The 23,916-nt window shown below is 37.4% G+C and overlaps 1 protein-coding gene across 3 annotated transcripts; it reads right to left on the bottom strand.

Moving 5' to 3' along the window:
* Positions 1–507: 507 nt before the first annotated feature.
* Positions 508–17,513, bottom strand: GPR1 (G protein-coupled receptor 1). 3 transcript variants are annotated; one of them, XM_015634656.2, is made up of 4 exons: positions 17,393–17,513; positions 16,673–16,877; positions 14,045–14,189; positions 508–3,259 (listed from the first exon to the last, which is right to left on the bottom strand). In XM_015634656.2, exon 4 carries the CDS (start codon positions 3,241–3,243, stop codon positions 2,197–2,199), a length of 1,047 nt encoding a protein of 348 aa, XP_015490142.1. In that variant the 5' UTR covers positions 3,244–3,259; positions 14,045–14,189; positions 16,673–16,877; positions 17,393–17,513; the 3' UTR covers positions 508–2,196. The 3 variants fall into 3 exon arrangements, with proteins under 3 accessions (XP_015490142.1, XP_015490143.1, XP_033371811.1); XM_015634657.3 differs by lacking the exons at positions 14,045–14,189; positions 16,673–16,877; positions 17,393–17,513 and adding an exon at positions 4,686–4,797; XM_033515920.1 differs by lacking the exons at positions 14,045–14,189; positions 16,673–16,877; positions 17,393–17,513 and adding an exon at positions 4,515–4,649.
* Between the last annotated feature and the right edge of the window lie 6,403 nt (positions 17,514–23,916).

Below are 23,916 nucleotides of genomic sequence, written 5' to 3'. Positions count from 1 at the left end.
GAGTTGAATGAGCGTTCTTCAGTCCAAGCATTGTTGGTATTGTTTTGGATACTCTTTGGAAACAGAAACTTAGAGCATTATCTGTTCTGTTTAGACATCTTGCATTACTCTTGGAGAAATGAGTTAGATAATTCTGTAACTGATCTTGGTGTGAACGATAGCAGTTACATTGCACAATTGTTAATCCACTTAATGCCATAGATCAAGGCTGATTTTGGCCTTATCCAATTCTATCCCATCTATTTCTCCTGCCTGCTTCAGAACACACTTTCTGATCCTTTATGCAAGATGGGACATAGATGCTCCCCAGTTGGAAAATCAGTCTCTGCACTGTACATAGGAACATGTGTGCGCAAGAAACATGTGAAGAAATGTGACATGAACCTTAAATCCCATAGTAGAAAGGGCCAGGGCTTGATTTCACCTTCCAAAATTTTTGGGAGGGAGCTGCTATAAGAAAAGCCAGTCACCGTATATTGTTGCTAAGAAAAGCAAATGAACATGCCCTTCGGAAACAACAAAATTTTATTACTTCACTTGTACTACAGCCAAGAAAGTACATCGTTCTTAGAAAGATGTTAGGGAACATGTGAAGAAAAACTGCAAAATGTTTGATTTAGGCACATACAGCAGCACAGTGCCAAAATATGATGATGAGCAACTATGTACCAGGCAGCAAATTACTCAGAGGAAGAACACTGCTTACCAGCTTTCCAGCCCAAAAGGAAATACACTGAAATTCCACTGATCCTGCCTGACTCTCAGACTCTGAAACTAGAGCCCAAAGAAATAGTTACAGACCGGAGTCAGGCTTTTTCTATTTGTGCAGCTACCAATATTGGATGTACTCAAGCATGAATACATATATATATTTTATACAAAAGCAAATCTATTTACACATAAGGCCTCAATTATAGCATAAATGCTACTTATGTGTTGGCAGGCCATATAAACTAAGTAAATTATATGAAAGGCAGTTTTATTCTCTATGCCTAGGCCAATAACTAGGAAAAAACAGTTCAAATTTACCCAAAGCTCTATGCTTTTACTTTCAGTGGAGTTTTGTCCCACATTCAACTTTTTAATTAAGTGGTATTGCATCAGAAATTGGTTCACTCCACATAGCATATATATATATATGTGATTCTGCAGCAAGCAACAAGTTGGAACGGAACACAGCAGAACTGGGACTACTTCATCTTTCTTATGGGAGTGGACTCCATTTCCTGGATGAACTGTCTTGCCTCTTATTTGGAAAAGAAGTCCAAAATTGGCTAGAGACTTGTAACAGAATACTGATGAATTCACTCCACCCATTTTTTTTAGCTTGACATTAGGGCAAACAAAATGTTATATTGTTTCTTTACCTTTGCTTGAAAGAGCAATAAACAGCAATCAATAGTTGAAAACCTCTGTAGTACTAAAATTTTAAACATAGAAAAATAAGTGTGGCACAGAAGCTGTAAGAAATATTTTCACTAATTCTTTGCACATTTTGAATGAGCCTAATATCTATATGAAACATCTGCTCAGTATTTTGTACCCAGCTAGTGTTAAAAATACACTAAGTTACCAGAAAACAGAGGATCTCCTGTCTTAGTTTTGAGTGTAAGATAAAGAACATTGGGAGAAGACAGTGTTTTTTTCCATATATTTCTTTTTTGAAAATAGAAGGCAGCAATTCAGTGTTCTCCATCTTGAGATTCTTCTCCAGCTGCAGAGTGGAGCCACTGATAGCTTCATTTAGGTGAGTGGTCAGGGGATTCCTGCTTGGGGCAGTAGCAGGCAATCAGGAGACTCATGACCCAGTGATGTATGGCCACAGCCTCTTTGGTGAGAATGCCTCAATTAGGAAAGGTATCAGCAATGGCAAGGAGGATTATTTTTATTATGTGTTCTTTTGATATCAGCGAGGTATGGAACCACAGCAAACCAGCAGGATTACAATGATATTCCTCATCAAAAGCCCAGTTATATGCTGATAACCTTCAGTCCAGGCTGGATGTGCACTGCAAGGGCACACATCCAAATCATGTGTCCCTCAAAAACCCTTCAATTCAAGCAGCAAGTGCAATTAAGCCAGCTGTTACAGAAACCTGTATATGTAAAGATGCACATCTGACTGGCAGATGTGAAGTCAAGAACACCTCCAAATCTCCTATCAGCTCTTTTGGAGAGAGCTGGTGACACAAGCAGTCACTGGGCAGTTTCACAGTAGTGCACAGGGGCATTGTCTGAGCTCCACAGCTGCTCGCTGACCGTTCCCGAGCGGCTCACCTCCCACAGGGCCAGCTTCAGCACCTCAGACACTGTGCTCTTGACCTGGGCTTGGAACTTTTTGCTAATCAGAACGTAGAGGATTGGGTTGAGGCAACTGTTGATGAAACCAAGGCCAGTGGAAAGGGGAATGCCATCCTGTAGTAAGTCATGCAAGTTTTCATCATGGTGAGCAGACAGCTCCACAATGCTGAATATGTGATACGGTGTCCAGCAGACAAAAAAAGCTACAACTACAGCAGTGATGGTCCAGAAAAGCCTGCTAGAAGTCAATACAGTTCTCCTCTTCACTTTGACAATCAGCAGTGAGTAGCAAATAACCATGGTCACTAAAGGAAAGAGGTAACCAAATGCAAGCCTCACCCAAATGAGAATGTGATGTGTTAGCAAAATAAGTTCCCTGTCATACACATGGAAGTTGTTGTAGCAAATGGTGACATTGTTGAGAACTGTAGCTGTGTCTCTAAAGTATAAGGCAGGGCCACCAATAATTGCAGCTGACATCCAAATGACCCCACTCAGAACGAGGGTGTTCTTCACAGTCCTGTATTTGTAGGAAAAGACCGGGTGGACAAGGCGGACGTAGCGGTCAAGGCTGATGAATGTCAGGAAGAAAACACTGGCAAACATATTAAGTAGTGCAATGAATGAGTTCATTTTGCAGAGCCACTTCCCAAAAGGCCAGTGGAAGCCCATTGCCACATATGTAATATAGAGGGGCAGGAAGAGAACAAAAATGAAATCTGCAATGGCTAGATTCAGGAACCAGAGTGTGGAAACAGATTTTTCCCACTTAAAGCCCATAAACCAGATGACAATGGCATTACCTGGCACTCCCAGCAGAAATGCCACACTGTAAAAGAAGAGGGAAATAATATGGGCAATGCTGAGGGAGGACTGGGGTGACTCATCTTCCTCAGGCAGATCATAGAAATAAGAGTAGTTCTCAAAATCTTCAAATGTCATGTTGCAGAGTGGCTTTCTGGGGAAGAAAAGAAATGAAATGGTCAAAGGAGAAATGTTTTACTGTGCTGTAAATAGCAAACTGCAATTCTTTCAAGTTCTTGGTCATAAACCAAAAGCACTGCCTTGGTTTGGCAAACCTGTCACCTTTTATCTGTCAGTTGCTAGCACAAAACTCCTGAAGAAATTTGGTCATAGGCATTTCAAGAAATGTTCAAATCAAAACAGAACTTGAAATCTTCAAGAACTGTTTTCCTTACATTAATTTCTTAACAGAGCACTGAGGACAGTACCACTGAAATTTCTAGGAGACTAGATACAAAGTTTTACTGAGGTATGATTGTGTTACTCTTTTCTGGTCAGGTTTCATATTTTACTGCTCTGTTCCTTTGTGAAGCAAGTTTTATGGCTTATATCTATCTAAAATCAGAGGTGCATTAGACATGTAGGTAGGGAAAAAAATTCACTTAAATGCCAGGAAGCCAACTTTTATAAAATTTCACCCACTGCCCCTGCCTCAAATTATAGTTAACAAAATGATAGCAATTTCTCCAGCAACTAAAAGTTCATGGGTTTATTCATCTCTTTCATGTATGTCTTTGTGTCAAGAAATCATGATTTTTCAGGCCCATTTAACATATTGTATTTCCTTAACACAGAAAAGAATGTAGAGAAGGAAATGCATAAAACATATTGCAGGGATAATACACTCTGTGGAATTCTTCAAATAATGAGCTGAGAAACAGGTAATACATGAAAGAAAATAAAGCTTCCCATGAACAAAAAACACACTGAAAGAGCTATAAATGAAAATATTCGTGTGCCCTTTTTTTTTTTAAGACAATTACAGAATTTTCTCAGTTTTCTTCTCTTGCAAAAGCTTTTGGAACTTACAATTACAACAAGATTTTTCACATAGAAATTCTTTCTGTGGGTGGAAGGTGAGGGGGAGGGGGAAGTGGAATATAAACCAAAACTGAGGGGGAGAAAAAGAAATTAATGGGAAAACAGACAGGAAATAGAGTCTGAACAACAGAAAGAAAAACAGTCAGAAGTTATTTCACAGTATTATTTCACAGTGTTTAGTTTGCAATATAAACAAAGCTGCAGCACATCACAGGTGGCCACAATCAGACAAAAGTCTCTGCAATGATGAAAACAATTATTCTGCTAAACTCTGTCATCATTTAAAGCTGAATTGTTTGGCTGGACTCAACTGCACTGAAGACCTGTGCCTGAGAGCAGTCAATTAGCTATACTGTGATTTATCTTACCGCTAAATTTCTGAGTGCTATCTCCATTCCGAAACCGAAATTCAGCCCGTGCTTTTGGAACTCAGCCCTGCATTCCTGTAATTCCATCAATTATAACGTGCTAAGGACAACAGGAGAGGGGTCTCAGGAGCACACTGCCTGCAGAACCACATCTGCAAGCTTGGTACTTACCTTTCCTCCAAAAAGTAGTTCACTCACTCTGAAAAGGATCACTCACACCACTGAAGCTACGCATGTGCACATGCATTAGCAGGATTAGACTTCTCATTTGTAGGTGGATAGACAGGGAAGGAAAAAAAATGGTTGTGTAATTTTATATGTCTTGATTAAAAAAATATGTAGTAAGAGTCAGCACAGCCTGTTCTGTCAAGAGGCTATGATAGCATTTGTGATTTACATCAGACTGAAAGAATGCTATTTGGTTTGCTGTCCTGATAAATGATACTTATTGGGCTGCATTTATGTAATTACATGCCCCTTGGGGGTGGATTCTGCATCAAATACCACTACCACCCATCTGAGTAATTTTTTCTAACAGCCTAACAGCTGCTGAGAGAAGAGTATAAACATAGAGCAGTACCACTAACATCTGGAACATTATATTTGGGCAGTTTCAGAGGACAGGTTAAAAACTGGATTTTTAAGTGGGTTTAACTATACAAAAAAACTATACCTTCAAATCAAATTTATGCAACTAAACAAAAAAAAATTCCAGCTATAATGACAATGATAAACATATGCCTACTGACCAATAATGTTAATTTTATATTTAACATTTTAAAGACGATGTATCACAGGAAAAAAAACACATACCCAAATAAATACCAAATATTTCCCGAGCCTCCTGTAGTTTAAAACTCCAATGGAAGACCACACCTTTAGAATGCAATTATTTTTCCAGGCTTATATTTTTCCTCATCTCTAACTCTAGTCTTCAATGCAGGGACTCTTTAGTAGTGGGAGTAAAAAAGCAGAGGGAACATTGTTTACCACTGCTCCCAGTGCACAGATGCTGAAATTAGACTCTATGGCTAGGGCTCAGCAGACTGCCAATTACATTTGCAAAACCCAGACTTCTGGCATTGACATATATGAAGCACTTCTATAGCAGGACTCGTGGTGTTAAGCCCTGTCCTGAAAAAGATAAGCAGTAGGTGATTTTCAGTGGAGTTCTTCTGGTTTACATCAGTGAGGAGAAAGATTTTTTCCATTAACTGTAATTAAGCACCGATGTTTCTCTGTGGTCTTGAAACACGTTATCCCTTAATATATAACTCTGAATTTAATAAATTTCCAGAGTCAAAACTGTCTCGCAGTTCAAGTCTAGGTCTTGTGAAGAAACGCAATTGTATACCTTATCATGTCACTAATTAGCTGTATGATCTTTGACAAATGGCTTACTTTCCAAGCTGGAAAAATTCTCATGAACATGTTTGCAAACTGAGGCTCAGTAGAGAAAACAATACTTTCAGACAGCAGTTTCTGCTTGGCTTTAAGGCAACTGTTCAAAAGGGTGAGGGAGGTTTGGTGCTGTCCACTGGCTCAGTGTCTACTGGTCTGGGGATACTGTGCATGGAAAACATTTTTCAATAAACAGGAAAGTGTGGTTAGAGGCCTGCCAATAAGCCTTGGGATCAGCTACAGGTTACAGAACAGTGTTTTATTGCATATGGATTAATATAACCAAGTTACAATTTCATCCTGTTCTTTTTTTTTAATTTTTTTTTTTAAATAGTAAGCACCCTGTGTAAAGTGTACACTCAGCAGTTGTTTGACGAGTCTGTTCCTGTTTGGTGAGCCACAAGCAGCTCTGAAAACTGAGCCTCCTTGATTCAGTTGCTTAATTATGAAAATAGTTGACCAGGAGGTTTCATTTCCTGTCCTCTTCTGTAAAACAGAAGTAAATTTCTAAATTACTTTATAGGAATATATTAGGATGGCTCTTGATAATTTTAGATCTTGGGGCAAAAAGCAGCTTTATCAATAAATGCAGATCATCAGGAAATATGTCTAAAATACAAAGCTACAGAACTGCTGGGAAGAGACTTCACCACGTGTTGCATGAAAAGATTTTCTCTGAATTTCTGCAGGGAATTACAGACTTGGATCTCTGTTGACATACTCACAGCTTTCTACTAAATGTACCTAGAGTTCATGTCCTCTGCCACTATTATAGCTAAGCCACAATGACAGCTTGGACAAATGATTGGATCTGTCTAAAATAGAACAGCTCCTGTCACACCAAGAATGGCCTTACAGTTATGACATGGGACCAGTTCTTTGGGATCTATTCATGGCTATGCCACATGCATCCTGTTTGACATGGGGAAGTCGTTTGACCTCTCCACACCTCAGCCCTGAGGTCAGTGCAAGGGCTTTGGAATTAAATTACATTGGGCTTTCAGTCTAAAATAGAAGAGAACAAACAAAAAAGTTGAAATTTCCATCCACGTCACTTGAAGCAAAGTCCTCCTGGGGGTTTGAAGTTCCCTGGCCACCACACACAAGTTAGGACCTAACTGAATTACAGTGGCAGTCTTTACCACAAATTCGGGCTCAGCCCACACAACCTCTCTCTCTCACATTTGGTCCTCGTTACTTTTGAATTTTAAAGAAAGGTCAAAGGGAAGAATTTATTCATTGGCAATGTTAGTTAAAAGTTACCACAAATATTTGAGTGGTAGTCCCCAGATCTTTTTTTTCAGTGTGATAAACAGTGTTTAGAGCCTCTGGCCAGCTAAATTGGTTTCAGAGGTGACAGTAATGGGTCCTGACTTACTAGAAAATTATGGTTTGGAGGGCTGGCTGTCTCAAGAGTTCAGTTCCTAGAGGGAAGATACTACACAAACTCTCCTATCAATGTCTTTTTGAGCAATTGTGAGCACATCACATTCCATGTGTATTATCTGTGGCTAAAGGAAAGCTTATTTGATTGCATCACTTCAACTTTGGTCATTACAAGAGTCAAAAGTTGGAGAACAACTGGTTTCACAGAAGGTCACCTAAAGCCTGCTTGCCATACTGTGTGTCAACAGGTTTATCCGGGTATTGAGTTCAGCTGAAAGCCCTCATAACCTTTTCTTGGAACTTTGGAGGTGACAAATTTTGAATTTATCTAGCTTCAAAAACATAAACATGAAATTCACCTGGTTGTTTATCTGTAAAGTTCAAAACTCAGGAGGCTAAGCAAATTCATAAGAGGTACACAGGTATTTCTGACAAGCATTTCATAAAGACATAGGATAGATTCAAAAACACACAAGGAATGCTGATGAAATTACAGACAGTCATAGACTCTTACTTCTCCCTCAAAAGGACAAAGCCACTTGTCTCCGTGCAGAAACATTCCTACAGCAGGAGTTGCCTGACAGACTCATACTACAAAATTAAATCATAGCTATGCTACAGATTAAGCCTAAAATTGGCCCGGCAGACAAAGCTACCAGGTATGGAGCATTTTAAGCTGGTCTAAGGCAGTATCAAGGCTTGTGTCAATGTTTTCTTTTTCACAGACACATACACAAACAATTGGTTTTTGGCTATCATTTTAATGGTGATTAGATACATGATAACTATTTCATATGTCATCCCGAATTCAGTAACTAGAACGGGTCACAACAGATACGACATGTGACTGGAAATGTTTTTTGAGCCACAATATAGATGTATTTGTCCTAGCAGATCATAAAGGAATGCAAATAACAATCATTCTCCATTATGTCTCTCAGTGAAGCAGCTTTAGAAATGTATTTGCAATGTACTAGCTAGACATGTCCTAGAACTTAGGCCAAAACTAACTTTCTTCGAGCAAGGCCAAACACGACCCTGTTAGTCATAACACACCACCTCATCTGCGGTACTGAAGTCCCTTGACCAGATGATAGCCTCATAACACTTGACACAGAGTGTTACAGGATTAACAAACTTGTATAGCACAGACTCAGTTAATACTGGTAAATCTACAATTTCAGACCAGCAGTTTTTCCCACAGAGAAATGTTAAAAAAACGGGAAATCCAACTTTATATCTAAAGAAGGCTGCTGTAGTAGGAAAAGTGTCACAGTGGTTCTTGTCTGAATATAGAATACCTTCCAGACAACGATTGCAATTGAGCTGCATACCATTTCCACAATCAGGGACCTGGTAAGTGTCTGCAACCAGCAACTGTCTATCACTGAAACTGATTTATTTTCATGCTGATCCCAAGCACCAAGTCTTCCATTCCCAAAGATGACAAAGAAACACAGACATCCCCAGGATATGCACTGGAGAACGGGAGGGCACTTGATAACTCTATAGTTAGCACTTGTTTCTGTCTTATTCCCTTCTGTTAATACAGCTGAAAGTAAGAATTTTTAATATTTCTTTGGAATGTAAGGAGTTGATGTAGCCACTAAAAATCACGTAACCACAAAAATCATACATCAGAGTCAGGAAAATGACTGGTCATATCTGTGAAACTTAAAAGTAGCACCATTTTTAGAGAAAAAAAATTCTAATATTCTTACCAAAAAAATATAGAAATTCAGCTAAACGGTGACACTTGAGATTTAAAAATTCCCTAATGTATTGTGTGTGGCAGCACTGCCGAAGTATTTACATAACCAGTCACAATACTTCAGTACTCATAACCCTTACTGAAATGGGGTTCAAGTGAGAAGTGTCATCAGTCTGGATTTCTGGAGAATGCTGAGAATGACCTACAGGAAGTCTCTGATCAAACCAAGTGCTAAATCCAGAGTCCCTGCCTAGTGGTTCAACCACAGCCCTATCCTCCCTTCTTAAACTTAGCACTGTCCCTTCTCTCATGGTGAAGTGAAGAAACCACAGCTTCACCTCTGGGAGACCTTTCCCTTCCTGAAGGGAGCCTCCCTTCTGTGCCGTCATGCTCGTGGTGGTGGAGGAAGACAGCACTTACCTGGGCAGCCCTTGCTGCTCCTGGCCTGTTTTCTCTGCACAGAAGAGAAAAGCAAGCTGGATTTCCAGCATTTGCTTGCCATCCCCACTGTTCTGGCCTAGCAGTGCCAGGATACACCTCAGAGCCCAGCAGGTCCACCGTGTATCCTACTGGATACAGCGTGAGGTAACACACTAATCAAGTATTGTTCCGTGGAAGCTTCACGTGTTTTCTATTCCTCCTCAAATGCCAGCAGTACTTTCTCTGGCTATAAGCCACCATAATAACTACATACCTAGAGCAGCAGAGATATCTGATTTAAAAAAAAACTAAGGGCCTCAGCTTCACAGTGACTGGACTGATGGGATAATGAATGCTTGTGTTTCTAATTAATTATGGCTTTTTTAAGGTTTTCGTGCAAAAATTACTTGGAATTTTTACTTTGCATCTGTTTTATATATTTGTGATGAAAGAATATTTTGACTAATGTTCATGTGATTGTTACATGATCATGCAGCTCTGAGCATGTTTCTTAAATGGTTGTACAATTTCAACAAACACATGCTTTGACCACAACTCCTTCCTAACAAAAAATAGTGAAGTGAGAGTAGAAGATACAGAGTAAATGCAGTAAATGCAGAGATTCTTTTCTGCAGACTAATTAAGGTCATTTAAACATATATTCAACAACAGCTATTCAAAAGGGATTGCAGGGTAACAACAGTCATTACAGAAAAAAATCCAAAGTAACCCTCCAGCAAGATACAAAATATCTATCAAATAGCACATAAAATATAGGGTACAACCTATACAGCCCTTTTAACAAGAAGAGTTAAGAAATAACCCCAGAGGAAGCTAGCACCACAACTCATTCCTCCAATATGCCTTCTTATATCCTATTCCATTTCACAGATTAGTTTCCTAGTCACTAATTACAGTATGCTTGGTTGTGTACTGCCCTCTAAGTTGATCTCTGTTTTCCTAGGTTTATTCTACCCCTCATTTATATAACTCAGCAGTTTCTTCTAGCATAAATGTAGCATTGCTATGCTTATATTACTCTTGACATATACTCTTGCATGTGTATATCAGAACATCCAATTCCAAAATACTGCTAGTATATATCTTATCAGCTGGAATGTTTTGGATAACATACTTTATTATGTTCTCACAGTTAATAAACTAGGATCACTGTGTACAGTAGATTAGGGTGTCTACTCCTGTATCAGCGTTACTCTAATTTTCCTACTCATACAAAGCCAGCTATTCTTACTTTAAGATCAAGTCTATAATAAGTCCTGGCTTTATTCCTGCAAAACTGAAAAACTCATATTGTTAAACACAGTTTCAGGAGGCCCGGATTTTTACCTGTTTCCCTAACATGGTACTGGGAACTCTCCCCAGCACTGATAGGAATAGATGGCACCTATGATTAAGGTGTTAAATTAGGAGCTTGGAAATACTGGTTTTACAGGCTTCCCATATTACCTTTACAAATCACTTCTCACTTGAATCTGCCAAATATGGTACAACACCCTCATTTAACATTACTCAGGTTTCTTAAATGGGCAATGGTTCTTAACATTTCCCAAATAACTCATTAAAATGATGTGGGGCTGCAGCTCATTAAAAGGGCATCACTAGAAAGAGGAGATGAGAGTGTAGAAAGTAGAATTACATTGACTGTACAGGACTTACTACACATTACTTTCTGTCTCTCCTCTAGAAGGCCTCAGAAGGGAATAAAATTTGTGTGCCAGGCTGATACTTGCTGAAAGAAGCAAGTATTTTATGTTGGGAAAGTACCCAAAGGCCTTAGTCCTTGAGATCAAAGCCTCACTAGATCTAGGCACTGTAAGCATGTAATGAAAGACAATTCCTGCTTTGTTTACAATTAAACAGAATAAACACATACAAGAAGAATAGGGAAAGGATGAGACATATCTTGCCCAAAGCCAAACAGTTAATTTGAGGGTAAAGTTGGAAGCAGAATAACTTGTCGAAAGAATGAAGAGGCAAATATCTTCAGTGGGTAGACAGAAAAGATGCTGGTTCTTCATACTTGTGCCTTTTGATTCTTTAAATACATCCTTCAAGAAATATAAAAAAGGGACAAGAGAGCCTGGGTAGGGGAAGAGAAGTAGGAGAATGCTACAAAGCTTTTGCTAGCTAATATCTCTGGAAGAACTGGAGACCTCTACAGTGCCAGCCTTCACAGATAATCCTTGCAAGCTAACCTAACTTGCAGCAAAGAGTTTGGTTAACTTCCCTCTGAGCTCAGTAATGAAAAATTATTGCATCTGCAGTAGGTCTATTCAGCTCATCTGAAGAATGGCAACCAAATTGTGGGCCAGGTATAACAGAGCTGCAACAAGCCAGCAGAAATTCCTTTGGGAAAAAATCAGCCATGGGCTAATACACGAATTTTTGTTCTTGCTTTAAGGTCCTCAACCTCTGGAACATACTGAAGATATAAAGAGTACAGAGGTGGCTGAGTTGCCCTGTAAGTACTATATGCTACCTTTGACAACACTTAATTTTCTTGTTATCTCAGAAGCCTCAAGTACACTGTAAAAGTAAAAGCAACTGAGAGTTCATCTCCACATAATAGCATCTCCCCTTCCAGAAGCTTTGTCTCTTGGACACTGCCTACCCCAGTCACAGCAATCCCTTTCTTCTGCTAAGAGGCCAAGAGAAACTGCTCCTTGCAGTCAGCTCTCTTGTGCAAAGCCAGCCACAACAGAGCCCGGCACTGTTGTGAAACTGTAGCTTCAGACTGAATGAACATAAATTAAACCATTATCAGAAATAATGAGTGCAAATTAGCCAGACAACCAGCCACCACAGTAAGAGAGACAGCTGAACTGCTGGCACATTCCATAAAACAAAATAAATAAATAAGAAAATAATAAGACCATTCAATAGATTACAATCCCCTGGAAACCTAGCTGCTGCTTAGTGCTTGGAATAGCAGAGTTATTAATACAAAATGAATATCGAATAACAGATCACAAACTTCAAGTGTCTGTTAAAAAACAGAAGGAGAAGAAAATTCTTTAAGGCAACTGGCTTTAATAGGGAATAGATAAAAATTTTCCTCTTGAATCAATCTATCAGAAATAAAAATCAAAGCATTTCAGAAGTTACTTGTTTAGTTGTCAGCAGAAAAAGAAATTCTTAAAATTAAAAGAAAGAATGTATAATGTACGGGACATAGAATTTGCATTACTTTGATCAACACTTTTCCTCTGCCCTCACCCCTACAGTAAAAATCTGTAGTCAGATCCTGACTAGGAATCCTTAGACAGAGCTTTCCTGACTTATGATCCTTTTCCACAAAGGTGATTAGAGAATCCAAATGATAAATTCATTCTCCAGGGTCAAATAACTTCCATTGTGCCACAATCAAAGAGATTCTCAGTTCAACAGTCAGTGGACTCTGGTGTCACTCATGGCACATAAAAAATCCCTAGGATTGATGCAAAGTTGATAGGACCTCCATCCTGTCTGCCTGGCATAAGTTGATGATAATGCTTTAAATTCAGTCAGAAGTTGCAGTGACATTAAACCAAAGTAAATCAGGTTATCAAAATATTTGCATTTCCCAGTTCTGAGGCAGAACAATAACATTACCATAGTGAAAGTGCGGTATCCTATCATAAGTAAGATAATCCTGAAATCAGTTTCTACAAATCTGCTCAGACAAACTCCTTTACCTTGACGTACCCTTAGTCACTCTTCTCCCTAGCAATGAGTTAGTAAGCATTTTATATTATTCAGTGATACAATTTTATTCAGCTAGAAAACAAATGTATTCTAATTTGCCGACAATGTTCAATGTATACAAGCTTTCTAAGTCCACAAAAGCAGGTCTGGGATATTGTTTGGCTTGCAAGATCACATCTAGAAAGGCAACGGGTGACAATGACACTATTATCACTAAGTGTGAGTAGGAGGCGGAACCTATTCCTGTCTCATTGTGTGGTAGTATACAAGTCTTCAAATCTTGTTGTCACTTCCAATACACTTAATGAAAGCTACACCCATATCCTTATTCCACAATGGTTAGGGAAAACACACACACTTTCCAGCTGAGATCACAGAAACCTTACTTAGTTCTGCAAAACTGTAATTCTTCAGAGGTATTTTGTTAATCCGCTATTTAAATTGAAATTATTTCTGGTTTCTGTTCTAGAATCTGTTCAGATCAGAACTGATATTTTTTTAATTAATTATACTAGAGATTGCTATAGCTGTAGAAGACACACTATCCCTGAGCAAATAAAAAAATTTAAATCAACACACTAGGGGACAAAGATGGGAGAGAGAGATTTAAGTCAAGGTCACTTACCATTTGCTGACAGGATAAAACTCCTTGAAGTGTGTGTTAATATATTCAAAAGTAATTAAAAATTAAATTCACACACATTTTCATATCTTTTCTTGGTGCTGGGGTGGTTCAAAGTAATCTTTGAAGTAAATGAGTATCTCATTCTTTCTTTCAAGAAGCTGTTTTAGCCAGTATATGCTAGACCACCTTACATTTGCCAGCAAGTGCTGTTGCAGATGTAGAGACTCACTATTTAGAAGGGAAGGGAGAGAAAGATCTTAAATATAAAAGAGTTTGACCCACCTTGCTTAGTTCTTTCAAACAAAAGGCACTGTAAATCAGGGATGAGGTCTGTAGCAGGAGGAAGAGTGAAATGATCTGCAGAGTTGAGAGTAACTTCAGTGTGATTCCAGCTGCTTCACTTGGCTACTGCCTTCCTTCTAATAAACTGCAGAATGATATAACGCCGTGTTTGTTTTCAGCTGAGGAAGTTGTTTCCAACTTCCCTTGGTTTTCTAGACCCATTTTTGAAATATTGCCACGCTGTATAATCCCAGTATTTCACCAAAAATAAATGTTAGACATTTGAATGAATCATTTTGGTCAGTGTCCAAGCAAGCAACAGATGTGGTGGCTGATGAATGGAACGAGACCTTACAGTTGTGGGCTGCTTTTTGTTCTGCGGAGAAGAGGTTGAACAGTATTTCTTTGTAAGCACTCTGGTTTATAGAAAATAATGTTGAATGAGCTGAAAGATATTTAAAAAGTCGCACTGAAAGCATCATTTTGTAACTGTACAATATGATACATTCATTTGGTATTTAGGATTAGTAGATTAATCTCCTTTTGTGTGTAAGAGAGAAGTAAGCTCCTCAAAACACTAATTAGTGACTCTCTGTCAGATCGTGTAACACTGGTCAGGAATTTGAACTGGATTTTAGGTAACTGGGCCTGACTCCCAGTTCTGTAAAGAGCCTGATGAGGTTTTGTGGCCAGGCCTCATGATCTCCTTGTCATTCAATTTCTCAGTCAGTAGAATGGAAATATTATTCCACTAGTATCCACCTACCACAGCTTGCCTGACTGATGGTACCTCACTAATCATACAATTTTAAATCAGCATCTGTCAGTCCACCCTGCCAGTGGAAAAAATAATTTAATATTTTAACAGTGGTACTCTGCTGTCACTAATGCAAAACCTGTAAGATGTTCAACACTGATTGAATCTAATCCGGGCCAAATTTTCCAGATATCAAATCCACTGATTCCAGTGAAAAATTAGAAAGAAAAATCTCCAGCAAACCAACCAAGCATCAAAGAAAAGCAACCAAACCTCAAAGAAGAGTGAAGTGCTTAAAGAGATCATCTAAACTGGGATTTCAGCATCTGGTTAGCAAGACAATCAGTTCTTAAGCAACTCTCTTTAGGTTCACAGATTCTCTTAATAGGAACCAAAAACTCCTTCTAGCAAAACTAGTCTTTGTCTTTCCTTCATGACAGTTCTTGTTCTGCCAATATAACTTTAAACACTGAAAGTTATACATGTATACTAAAGTTTCACATGTACATTGTACATGAGTGGGAAAGCCTCCAATTCCATGAAAGGAGCATGGGGATTATGCACAGAGCCCCTGGAACATGAGGAAAGGACAGGGGAGCAGGATTCCTGTGAATATATGGGGACAAAGAGAGGGGGTTGCCTGAGGAAAGCACCTCACTTTTTTATTTCTTGTATTTTAAAGATATCCTGTTTTCTCTAGGTAACTGATTGGTGAATCTTCACTAATAAAAGCTCTTTCAACAGTAATTATCTTCTTTTGTAAATACTGGGATAGGGTAAATACAGGCACCATTTAACAGCAGATCTGCTGAGGGTTTTTCCACCTGTAATGGCATGTAAGTCTGTGTCTCTAGGTATTTCACCAAGTCTAGTTATTTTAAGGCAGTGAATTCAAAGGTTTGCTCAGTATTATTTCAGCAGGACAAAAGAGGAAATTAAGAGGTAGATAACTCCCAGACATGAGGATAGAACCCCCAGCAAATGGTCACAATTTGCCAAATGGTCTTCACCTTCTTGGTGAAGGGAGCATTCTGGAGAGTGCAAAAGACTCTTGCAGCATGGGGTAGTGAGGAATTGTCCTTAAGGGGCTGTTCACTTCACCACAAATTAAATCAGGTTTGTGGCTACTCTAACATATACTGGTGTTGATACCTCAGCTCTTACATCCTTCAGAACCAAGGGAGGATTAAGCCCCATGTAGCAATTTTCCTCACCCTTCCTTACCACTGCACCAAATATGAAATACCAAATGCTAAAGGCATATTCATAATACAAAATGACAGAAGTAATTTTGCAGAGGAAAGATCTCATAGGAAATGAGATTTTTTTTTCAAGAATAGCAGATTACTGCATTTAAAATAATTTTTCTACCTCTCTATCCTACCTACAGTTGCTCCTTTTCCATTGAAAAGGACTTCTGCTTTGATGAGTAATTACTCAGCTTGCACAGTATAACTAGCATAGTAACATACCTGGGAGAAAAACGAAAAAAGAAAACAGATTTTTACAGACAAAATTGCATTCAGTCTGAAAGGGTTTAGTTCTGCTTGTTTTCTATTTAAATCTAAATACAGCATTTTAGTCATATACAGTTTTGATTAACCACAGTGGAAATCTTAAATCCCTGAAGAATGTAAGCTTAGGCTCTAAATCTTTCGTTGTTTTAGTTCTTTTTAAGCTCAGACACGATGAAACTGGAATGCTGAGTCACAAATTACATGGCTTTTTAATTAACACTTTTGTGCAACCCATTAACCACTGACATCATCTGAGTGTGATCTTTCCAGATAATTTTGTGAAAGCTATATGCTTGGAAGAAAATTAGTGAGCTATATTAAAAAAAAAATAAATAAAGAAAAAAGCTTGTTTACTTTCATGTCTTCTTTCTCATTCTGGAAGTTACATTGTATTTTGCCCTGTTAATTGTGTTTTTTCAACTGGGTAGGTTATCAAAGCCCTGGAATTTTTACTCTTCATTAAGTATGGCAATGTGCCAGGGAGCTCTGAAGAGGGACATGCATTCATGAGCATACGGAGCACGTGGAGATTGCAAAGCAGGCAAATACTACTTTATACCTGATGGAAAAAGAACAAAGGAGAGGATTTGTGTACAGATAATAGACATTGGGTCGTCCAGCAGCGAATAAACTGGATCTATTGAAAAGCAAGTTAATTTTAAAAGCACTTCTGATTCTTTGGGGGATTTTTAACCCTATAAAACAAAACAAAAGCACAAGATGTGTGGAAAAAAATACACACTGGAAAAGCTTTCTGAAATTCTTTACTGATATTAACCAAAGCACAAATTACAAAGCAATAAAAAAGAAAACCAACAATAACTTTTAATTTATCTAGATTGCCAAAAATTGCCTGATAGTTCTGATAATTATATCCACAGCTGGGACCACTGGATCTTATCAAGTTGCCTGTTAGTATGTGCAGATAATCTCAGCACTAATCAACATCCCATCAATGTTCCTTAATTCAGTTAAATTGTACAAACCACGAATTTGCAAATTAGGTCAAACAGAAGATATTTCGATTTCTCAGGGTTAATTTCAGCTGAACAACACAAGAAAGCAACTACTTACTGTTGTTTACAGTTCGGCCTCTTTTTTTAGAAAAGTAATTCTTCACTGTTCCTTTGTCCTCAGTGTTTGAATACCTCATCGACCAAAACCCACTCTGGAAAGACTGCGTTTAACTACCTGACAATCAGGAAAAGGATCATTTCCTCCCTTCCTGTGAAACTAATGGCTATTCATGCCTATCCTTTAGGTGAAGCTGTAATGTTTACTTGTGACTTAAATACCCACTATATAACAGAGTCAGCAACTGTGACAAAATTCTTCAGCGACACATTTGAACAAACCACCCCATAAAGGAAGGTTTGGCTCCTTTAGGCAGGTCCACACCTCTTTCTGTGCTGATATCAGCGATCTGGAAGATCCTCATGTATAACACATAGAAGAAATTCAATAATTCTGCAGAAGGCAAAATCTTTCCTCATTACTTTAGCCAGGTCAAGACACACAAGCATTTATTGCTATGCGTGTATATATGAATGTATGTACATACCAGTTCAAGCTGCAGCACTTCATGTAACTCTTGCAAACACAGTCAGCAGGGTGTTACAATCTATGAAATAATATTAGAGAATAATTTATTACAGTATATATTCATGTGATGTATGTACTATATGTTAGTATATAATGTATGTAAAACATCATTATAGAATGTATTTTTATATGATACCTGGGAGAAGGTACCATTAGAAATACCCTTTTTCCTACATAGATTTTGCTTTTCTATGTGCATTTTTTCTCATTTTCCACAAGCAAGTAGGAATTATTTTCTACATAACTTTCAGACCACAGGTATTCAAGTTCTATATTCATATGACAGTAATACAAGAGATTTTACCTGCCACTCAGATAACATTTGAAATCCATGGAATTTTCAGAGTGTGTCTTGACAACCAAACTTCTGATGTATGTCATTGAGTGCTAAAGATTATATTAACTGAATAGCTAACCAGCCAATTCAACAACAGTATTTTTCCATTTTAGCCAAAGTGCTGTCTCCTCCCACAGAAAGGAATGTCAGTGTTTGGAAAAATGATTTAAGAGAGATCTACGGAGATTGGAGACACAAAAATAAGGCTATGCAAACTATAGTTGTTTCACTACATATTTCACAAAATATTTTCATATCTTCAGTACTGGTATATGGATTAACCGACTTGCTCTTTTTCACCTCACATAAATTACATGCAACTCCAGAGTTGCCTCTGTAGACAGGTCCGAGGAGTGAAGCCAGAACTTACTGCAGCTTGTATGGAGTCATATGTCTCAAAACCTGCCCAAAGCCTAGCCAGGCTAGGTTCAAAGAAACCCAAAGCACAAGGATGAACTTTAACCACACCTCTTCAGGATTTAAGTTGCCTCCACCCACTCAGGATGCAAGTCACAGCATAATTGCTTACAACAAACAGAGATTTTATTTTCCTTTTAAAGTGCAAAGACTCAGTTTCCACCTTTTACATCATGTGTCTTTGTATTAAACCCCCAAATCCATAATTCAAATAGGAGTACATTATGATGCTACAACGGGCAAAACTCCTGACCCAAGAGGTGCTTCTGTTTCACGTTCTGCAGTCAGCTATTAGAAATTCACAGTCGAGTTGCTGAAGGCTATTATGATGAATAACAAGGCATAAAGCAAGCAGACTTGCATGAAGGAAACAATCACAGTTCCTGCCCCTCACTATTCAAGAACTAGATAATCTTAATTAGGCTATTGCTCTTGGCTACCATGATCACTGAGATGCAGCTGGTCTTAAACACAAAATGGAGACAGAGAAACTAAAAAGGATTCTATTTCCCTGCAAAAGGCTCAGAGCAAAACTGAATGTTGATACAAAATCTGAGCAGCTCCCTGAAAACATATGCTAACAGTCCTCTACAGGACTCACTTGTGATCAAACAAGGCTGCTGCTTTGCATCATTAATGCTCAAAATCTTAACTGAGAGAAACACCTGTGCACATGTGGTATTGTAGAGCCTGCTGGTTACTCTTTACAATACCTGATCAGCCACTAACATTCCTTACAAATTATGAATGTGCTAAGGTTTTAAATTGGATAGTAGTTCCTTGCAATGAGGAATGTTTTCTGAGCACCAAATGCAAAGCTGACACAAATCAAATCTAAATCAAGCTCAATCACCTATAGATGTTATGAGATGCTCCTGGCTTGGTGGTTTCAACACATATTCATTTGTACTTTTAAAGTTGCTTTTTATAGTCAGATACGTTTGCCAGACTATTTTTCTGTTTAGTAGATGTAAATGTATTTTGAGAAACACATAACCCTGACTCCACAAGGATTTATTTATCTATAGAAATTAATGTGAGACAGGGAGAACCAATGCACGTTTCTGTCTGCTGCTCTGCATTTGTCCTCTCTGATAACAATTTTGCTTCTAAATCCTACCTAGCTCTCAGCCTTTAATGAGTTGGGAGCTGATAAATCCCTATAAACCTGCTATTGTGATAGAGGCAAAGCAAATTATTAGATGCTCTGAAAAACACTTTACTAGTTAAGGACTCAGTGTATAAGTCAACCTTAACTCTTTCATTGCCTTCAATAAAAGCAAAACCACCACCATGTCTAATAAATCAGCTGTGGGCTCAAGAGATGAGGCATGGGACACCAGCCTAAGTAAAGAGACAGCTAAACCCCCAATATTTCTTTGTCCATTCTAGTTCTAATTCTTAAGCTCTATCAAGACACCTAAAGATTAATTTTAAATCCTCCTTACTTTGCAATCTATTTTTTAAGAAGACTATATGACCCAAATTCAGCACTTAGCATGAACCTCAATATGGAATCTACATGAATATAGAGATTGGACTTAGAATTTTATATAAAGGATATTTAAGTTGCTACATGTCTTTTCAAGAAAAATAGTCTCCCTTCTTGTAAAAGAGAAAGAAAGTTTGTGGAGAAGGGAACAGACACTTCTCCATTTCAGGCTGAGAGACTAGGCAAAGGAAAATGACTGACTAATGACAAAATAATTGTATGTACCTTGGGTGCAAACCAGAAATTGAACTCCAATTACTTCAGTATTAGAAACACAGACAATCTAACAACATAGAATTGATCAGAAAAAGAGAGAGGCTAAACTCTGATCCAAAGTAATAGTATGTGAAACGCTGAAGAAACACAAATCAAATGAAAGGCTTTTTGTTTAAAAGTTCTTTTTCTCCCTTTTAATTTTTTTTTTCTGTGAAAACCTCTGTGTTTTCAAACTATAAGAGAAAGAGACTTTTTTCAAAGGTGAATGTTTTTTCTTACCAGCGCATTCCTAGCCTAAGATTAAGTTTCGTCCTTGGGAAATAAACCCAGACCTACTCCTGCTTAAATTTCTGCTTGCTTCCTGAATAGGATAAAGAAATCTTTCTTTAAATTATTCCCATGGTAAAGCAGAGAACCCGCTTTTTCTCAGATGTAAGAAAATATTTTATGTGGTTTATTGCAGGAACATTTTAAAAATTTTACATGATTTAGAGCAGCCAGAGCAGAGAAAAATAACACTTACTTAACTACCTTGGGAATACATTTTGACCCCACCTTAAACTGACTGCAGAACATCTAGTGACTCAACATAATAGAATATATATTTGGAACTCCTCAACTCCTATAAATTACACTACAGAAAGGAAGCTGCAGAAGCATTTTACATTCCTGATTATCTTAAATTAATATCTATTATCTAGTCAAAATCAAAAAAGTTCCATTAAAATGGATGTATATAAACATTTAATTCAGAATATTACAAGGGGTAAAATCTGGTTCGAAACTTCTGGGAGCTTGAAAATTCTTGATAAGCAGAATTAATAACCTTCCAAGCAGCTTTGAGAAAATTATCTCTTTGTATCAGAAAGACATTATTGCTTGCTGGAGTAATGGGAATTAATATTTACTTAGGTAAAAATGCTATGAGTTCCTGCTATGACAAAATGTGAGTTAGGCTATAAGGGAGTATTAGTCATCTACTATACTTATTTAAAATATTTCAAGACACTCACATTGACATCTGATTAAAATCCACATTCATTTGTTACCTTATCTTAATAAAAAGGATGGTTTAAAACAGGCTGAATAAAACTTGATGTTATGCAGACAAGATAAATTGAGTTCTGAGTATAAGTGCATTTCAGTCACATTATCCACCTGTGGTTAATACAAGAACCTACTGCTGTTTCTGTTCCCTTCATAGCTGAAGGCTCCCAAGCTGCAATCCCCTTCAGCATGGAGGAAATGGAGTCATCTCACACTTTTCCACTCCATCTTCCAGCACATACATGTCAGAAATTATCATATATTTCCAAGTAATTTGGTAATCAATTTCACAATTAAATAATTGAAAATTAATTACAATTAATTTTCACAATTATATGTGAAAATCTTACAGTTCTCAAGGGTCAATCTGACTATATCAATCAGACAATTTTAAAACTGGTATTATATTTGAAGGTAAATGGAAATGAAACAATGGAAAAACAGAATAGAGAAATTTTAAGGAACTGCTGTTTTTGAGGCTATAAAAAAAACTCCATGTACAACATGTAGCTCAGAGAATATCCTTCAATTCATGAGCAGTCACCTTCAGGCAAGCCCAAGCCTAGTTACTGACCTAGTCCTTTCCTTTATGTCACTTCCCTAAAAAACCAGGCAGAGTTTTTTTCAAGAGATTAACTGACTAAACAATCATTTAACTGAAAACAGAAATTACTGTAACAGTAAACTATCCAGCATTTTATGATGAAAATATATTCTCTGAAAGCAGAATGCTCTTTAGCATACAAACTTCTCAACTGCTAATTTATTTTCTTTATGTTTTCTTTTAGAACAGAACACCCTAAAACAAGTTAATTTAAGCTAATGGAGAGATTCAAAACAATTGCAGGAAAGCTAGGGGATGGATTTGAAATCTAATGTAAGATGATTAGAAGCCCATCATAATGAAACTTTCTGAAAACCCTGGATTTGGATACATTTCATAGCCATACTTTTTAAAGTAATCCATTCAGAGCTGCCTCCTCAGCTGTTCCTTCTGGACAACCTGTCAGCAAATGAAAAGCAACAGCAATCCTAACAGCAGTAATAAAACCCTGTGGGTTCAGTGCATCACAGAATTTTTATCAGTACTATAATTATAAAAATATATTTATTCTGTACATGTATACAGAAATAAAATATAGAGAGCAATTTTAGTCAAAAAAATGTGTAGAACTCAAAAAATGAAAACATAAGCCTGTGAAAGCAGCAGCATGGCCTCCAAATAACAATAAATATAGACTAGGGGAGGATTTTTTTCTTATAAAATATTTGGAAAAGAGTCAAACTGTGTAGTATTTCAAATTACCTTTTAAAAATTTAAGACCTGATTATAAGTAAAATAATATTTTTAGGAGATAATGCCCAGTCCATGCATTTCAAAAGAGATTTTTTTAAGCTGTCTTTTTAAGCTTCTAAATGATATTTCAAACTTTTTTTCTTGGTCACTACCCAATCATGTTTCAATTATAACACAACTGCCAAGCTTTTGTGATTGATTAAAAAATTAAGCAATTAAGAAAATTCAAGTTTCAAACTTTTAATCCTAAGAAGGTTGCTCTGGCAAGAAAATGAGAAGCAAAACCAACAACCTTAATAGTATCTTTTAAGTTTTGAGGTTAAGCTAACATTCTGCATATTGAGGATATTTTTATTACTAGCTCAGGTAAAGCTCTTATGTTAAAATTAAAAAAACTTTGAATACAAAAGAAAAAGCAAACTCCAGTTTTAGATAATGAGAAAGCAAGAATGTCCATAATAAATTTTCCTCTTTTAAAGAAAGAGAAAAAAATGTTTCATTTAATTTCAGTGCCAATCAAAATAAATAAAAGACCTTTTTTATTTCAAACAATTTTTTTATTCAAAAAATGAGAAAAATGCTTGTTATAGAGAGGAATCAATGTGAAATAGTAATGTGCGAACTCCAGCAAACTGTTTGAGTAAAGCAGAACAAAGAAAACAAGCAGCTCTGTTTTGTAAACAGATTATCCTTGCCTTTTACACTCGTGAGGAATTATTTTTTTTTACTTTGAAAAATCTTATTAAATATCACAAAATTCATACTAAAGTGGAAAACTGGAATACCGTAGAGGATCAGATAATTATTCCATAGGTATCATATGTGATATCAGTTAGTGGCCAACATCAGATTTTTCAGAGGAAGGCAACAATTACTTCCTAGGAATTAAAGGTTTTAATACAGTGCCAGGCACTATGGAACAGCCACTCAACGGTAAAGTTGGAAAGATACTTCTTCCCCAAGATTACTCAGAATATGAAGTTCTCTAAAATCTACACATGTGGCCTCACTGCCTTGTTATAATCCAGGCTAAAACTGGCAACCCATCTTTGGGAACATTTGGCAAAAGTAATCTCTGCATGGCTCAAGCCCCAGACCTTCAACTGCTGTCAGTCAGTCAACACTTAGCTCAGATCCTTTGAAGAACTTTACCAAAACAATGATTTAAGGATAAATTACACTTATAACAT

The sequence above is a fragment of the Parus major genome, chromosome 7 (assembly GCF_001522545.3).
Source record: "Parus major isolate Abel chromosome 7, Parus_major1.1, whole genome shotgun sequence".
NCBI lineage: Eukaryota > Metazoa > Chordata > Aves > Passeriformes > Paridae > Parus > Parus major.
The sequence above is the reverse complement of the archived record's forward strand: the minus strand, read 5'-3'. Positions and strand labels throughout refer to the sequence as shown.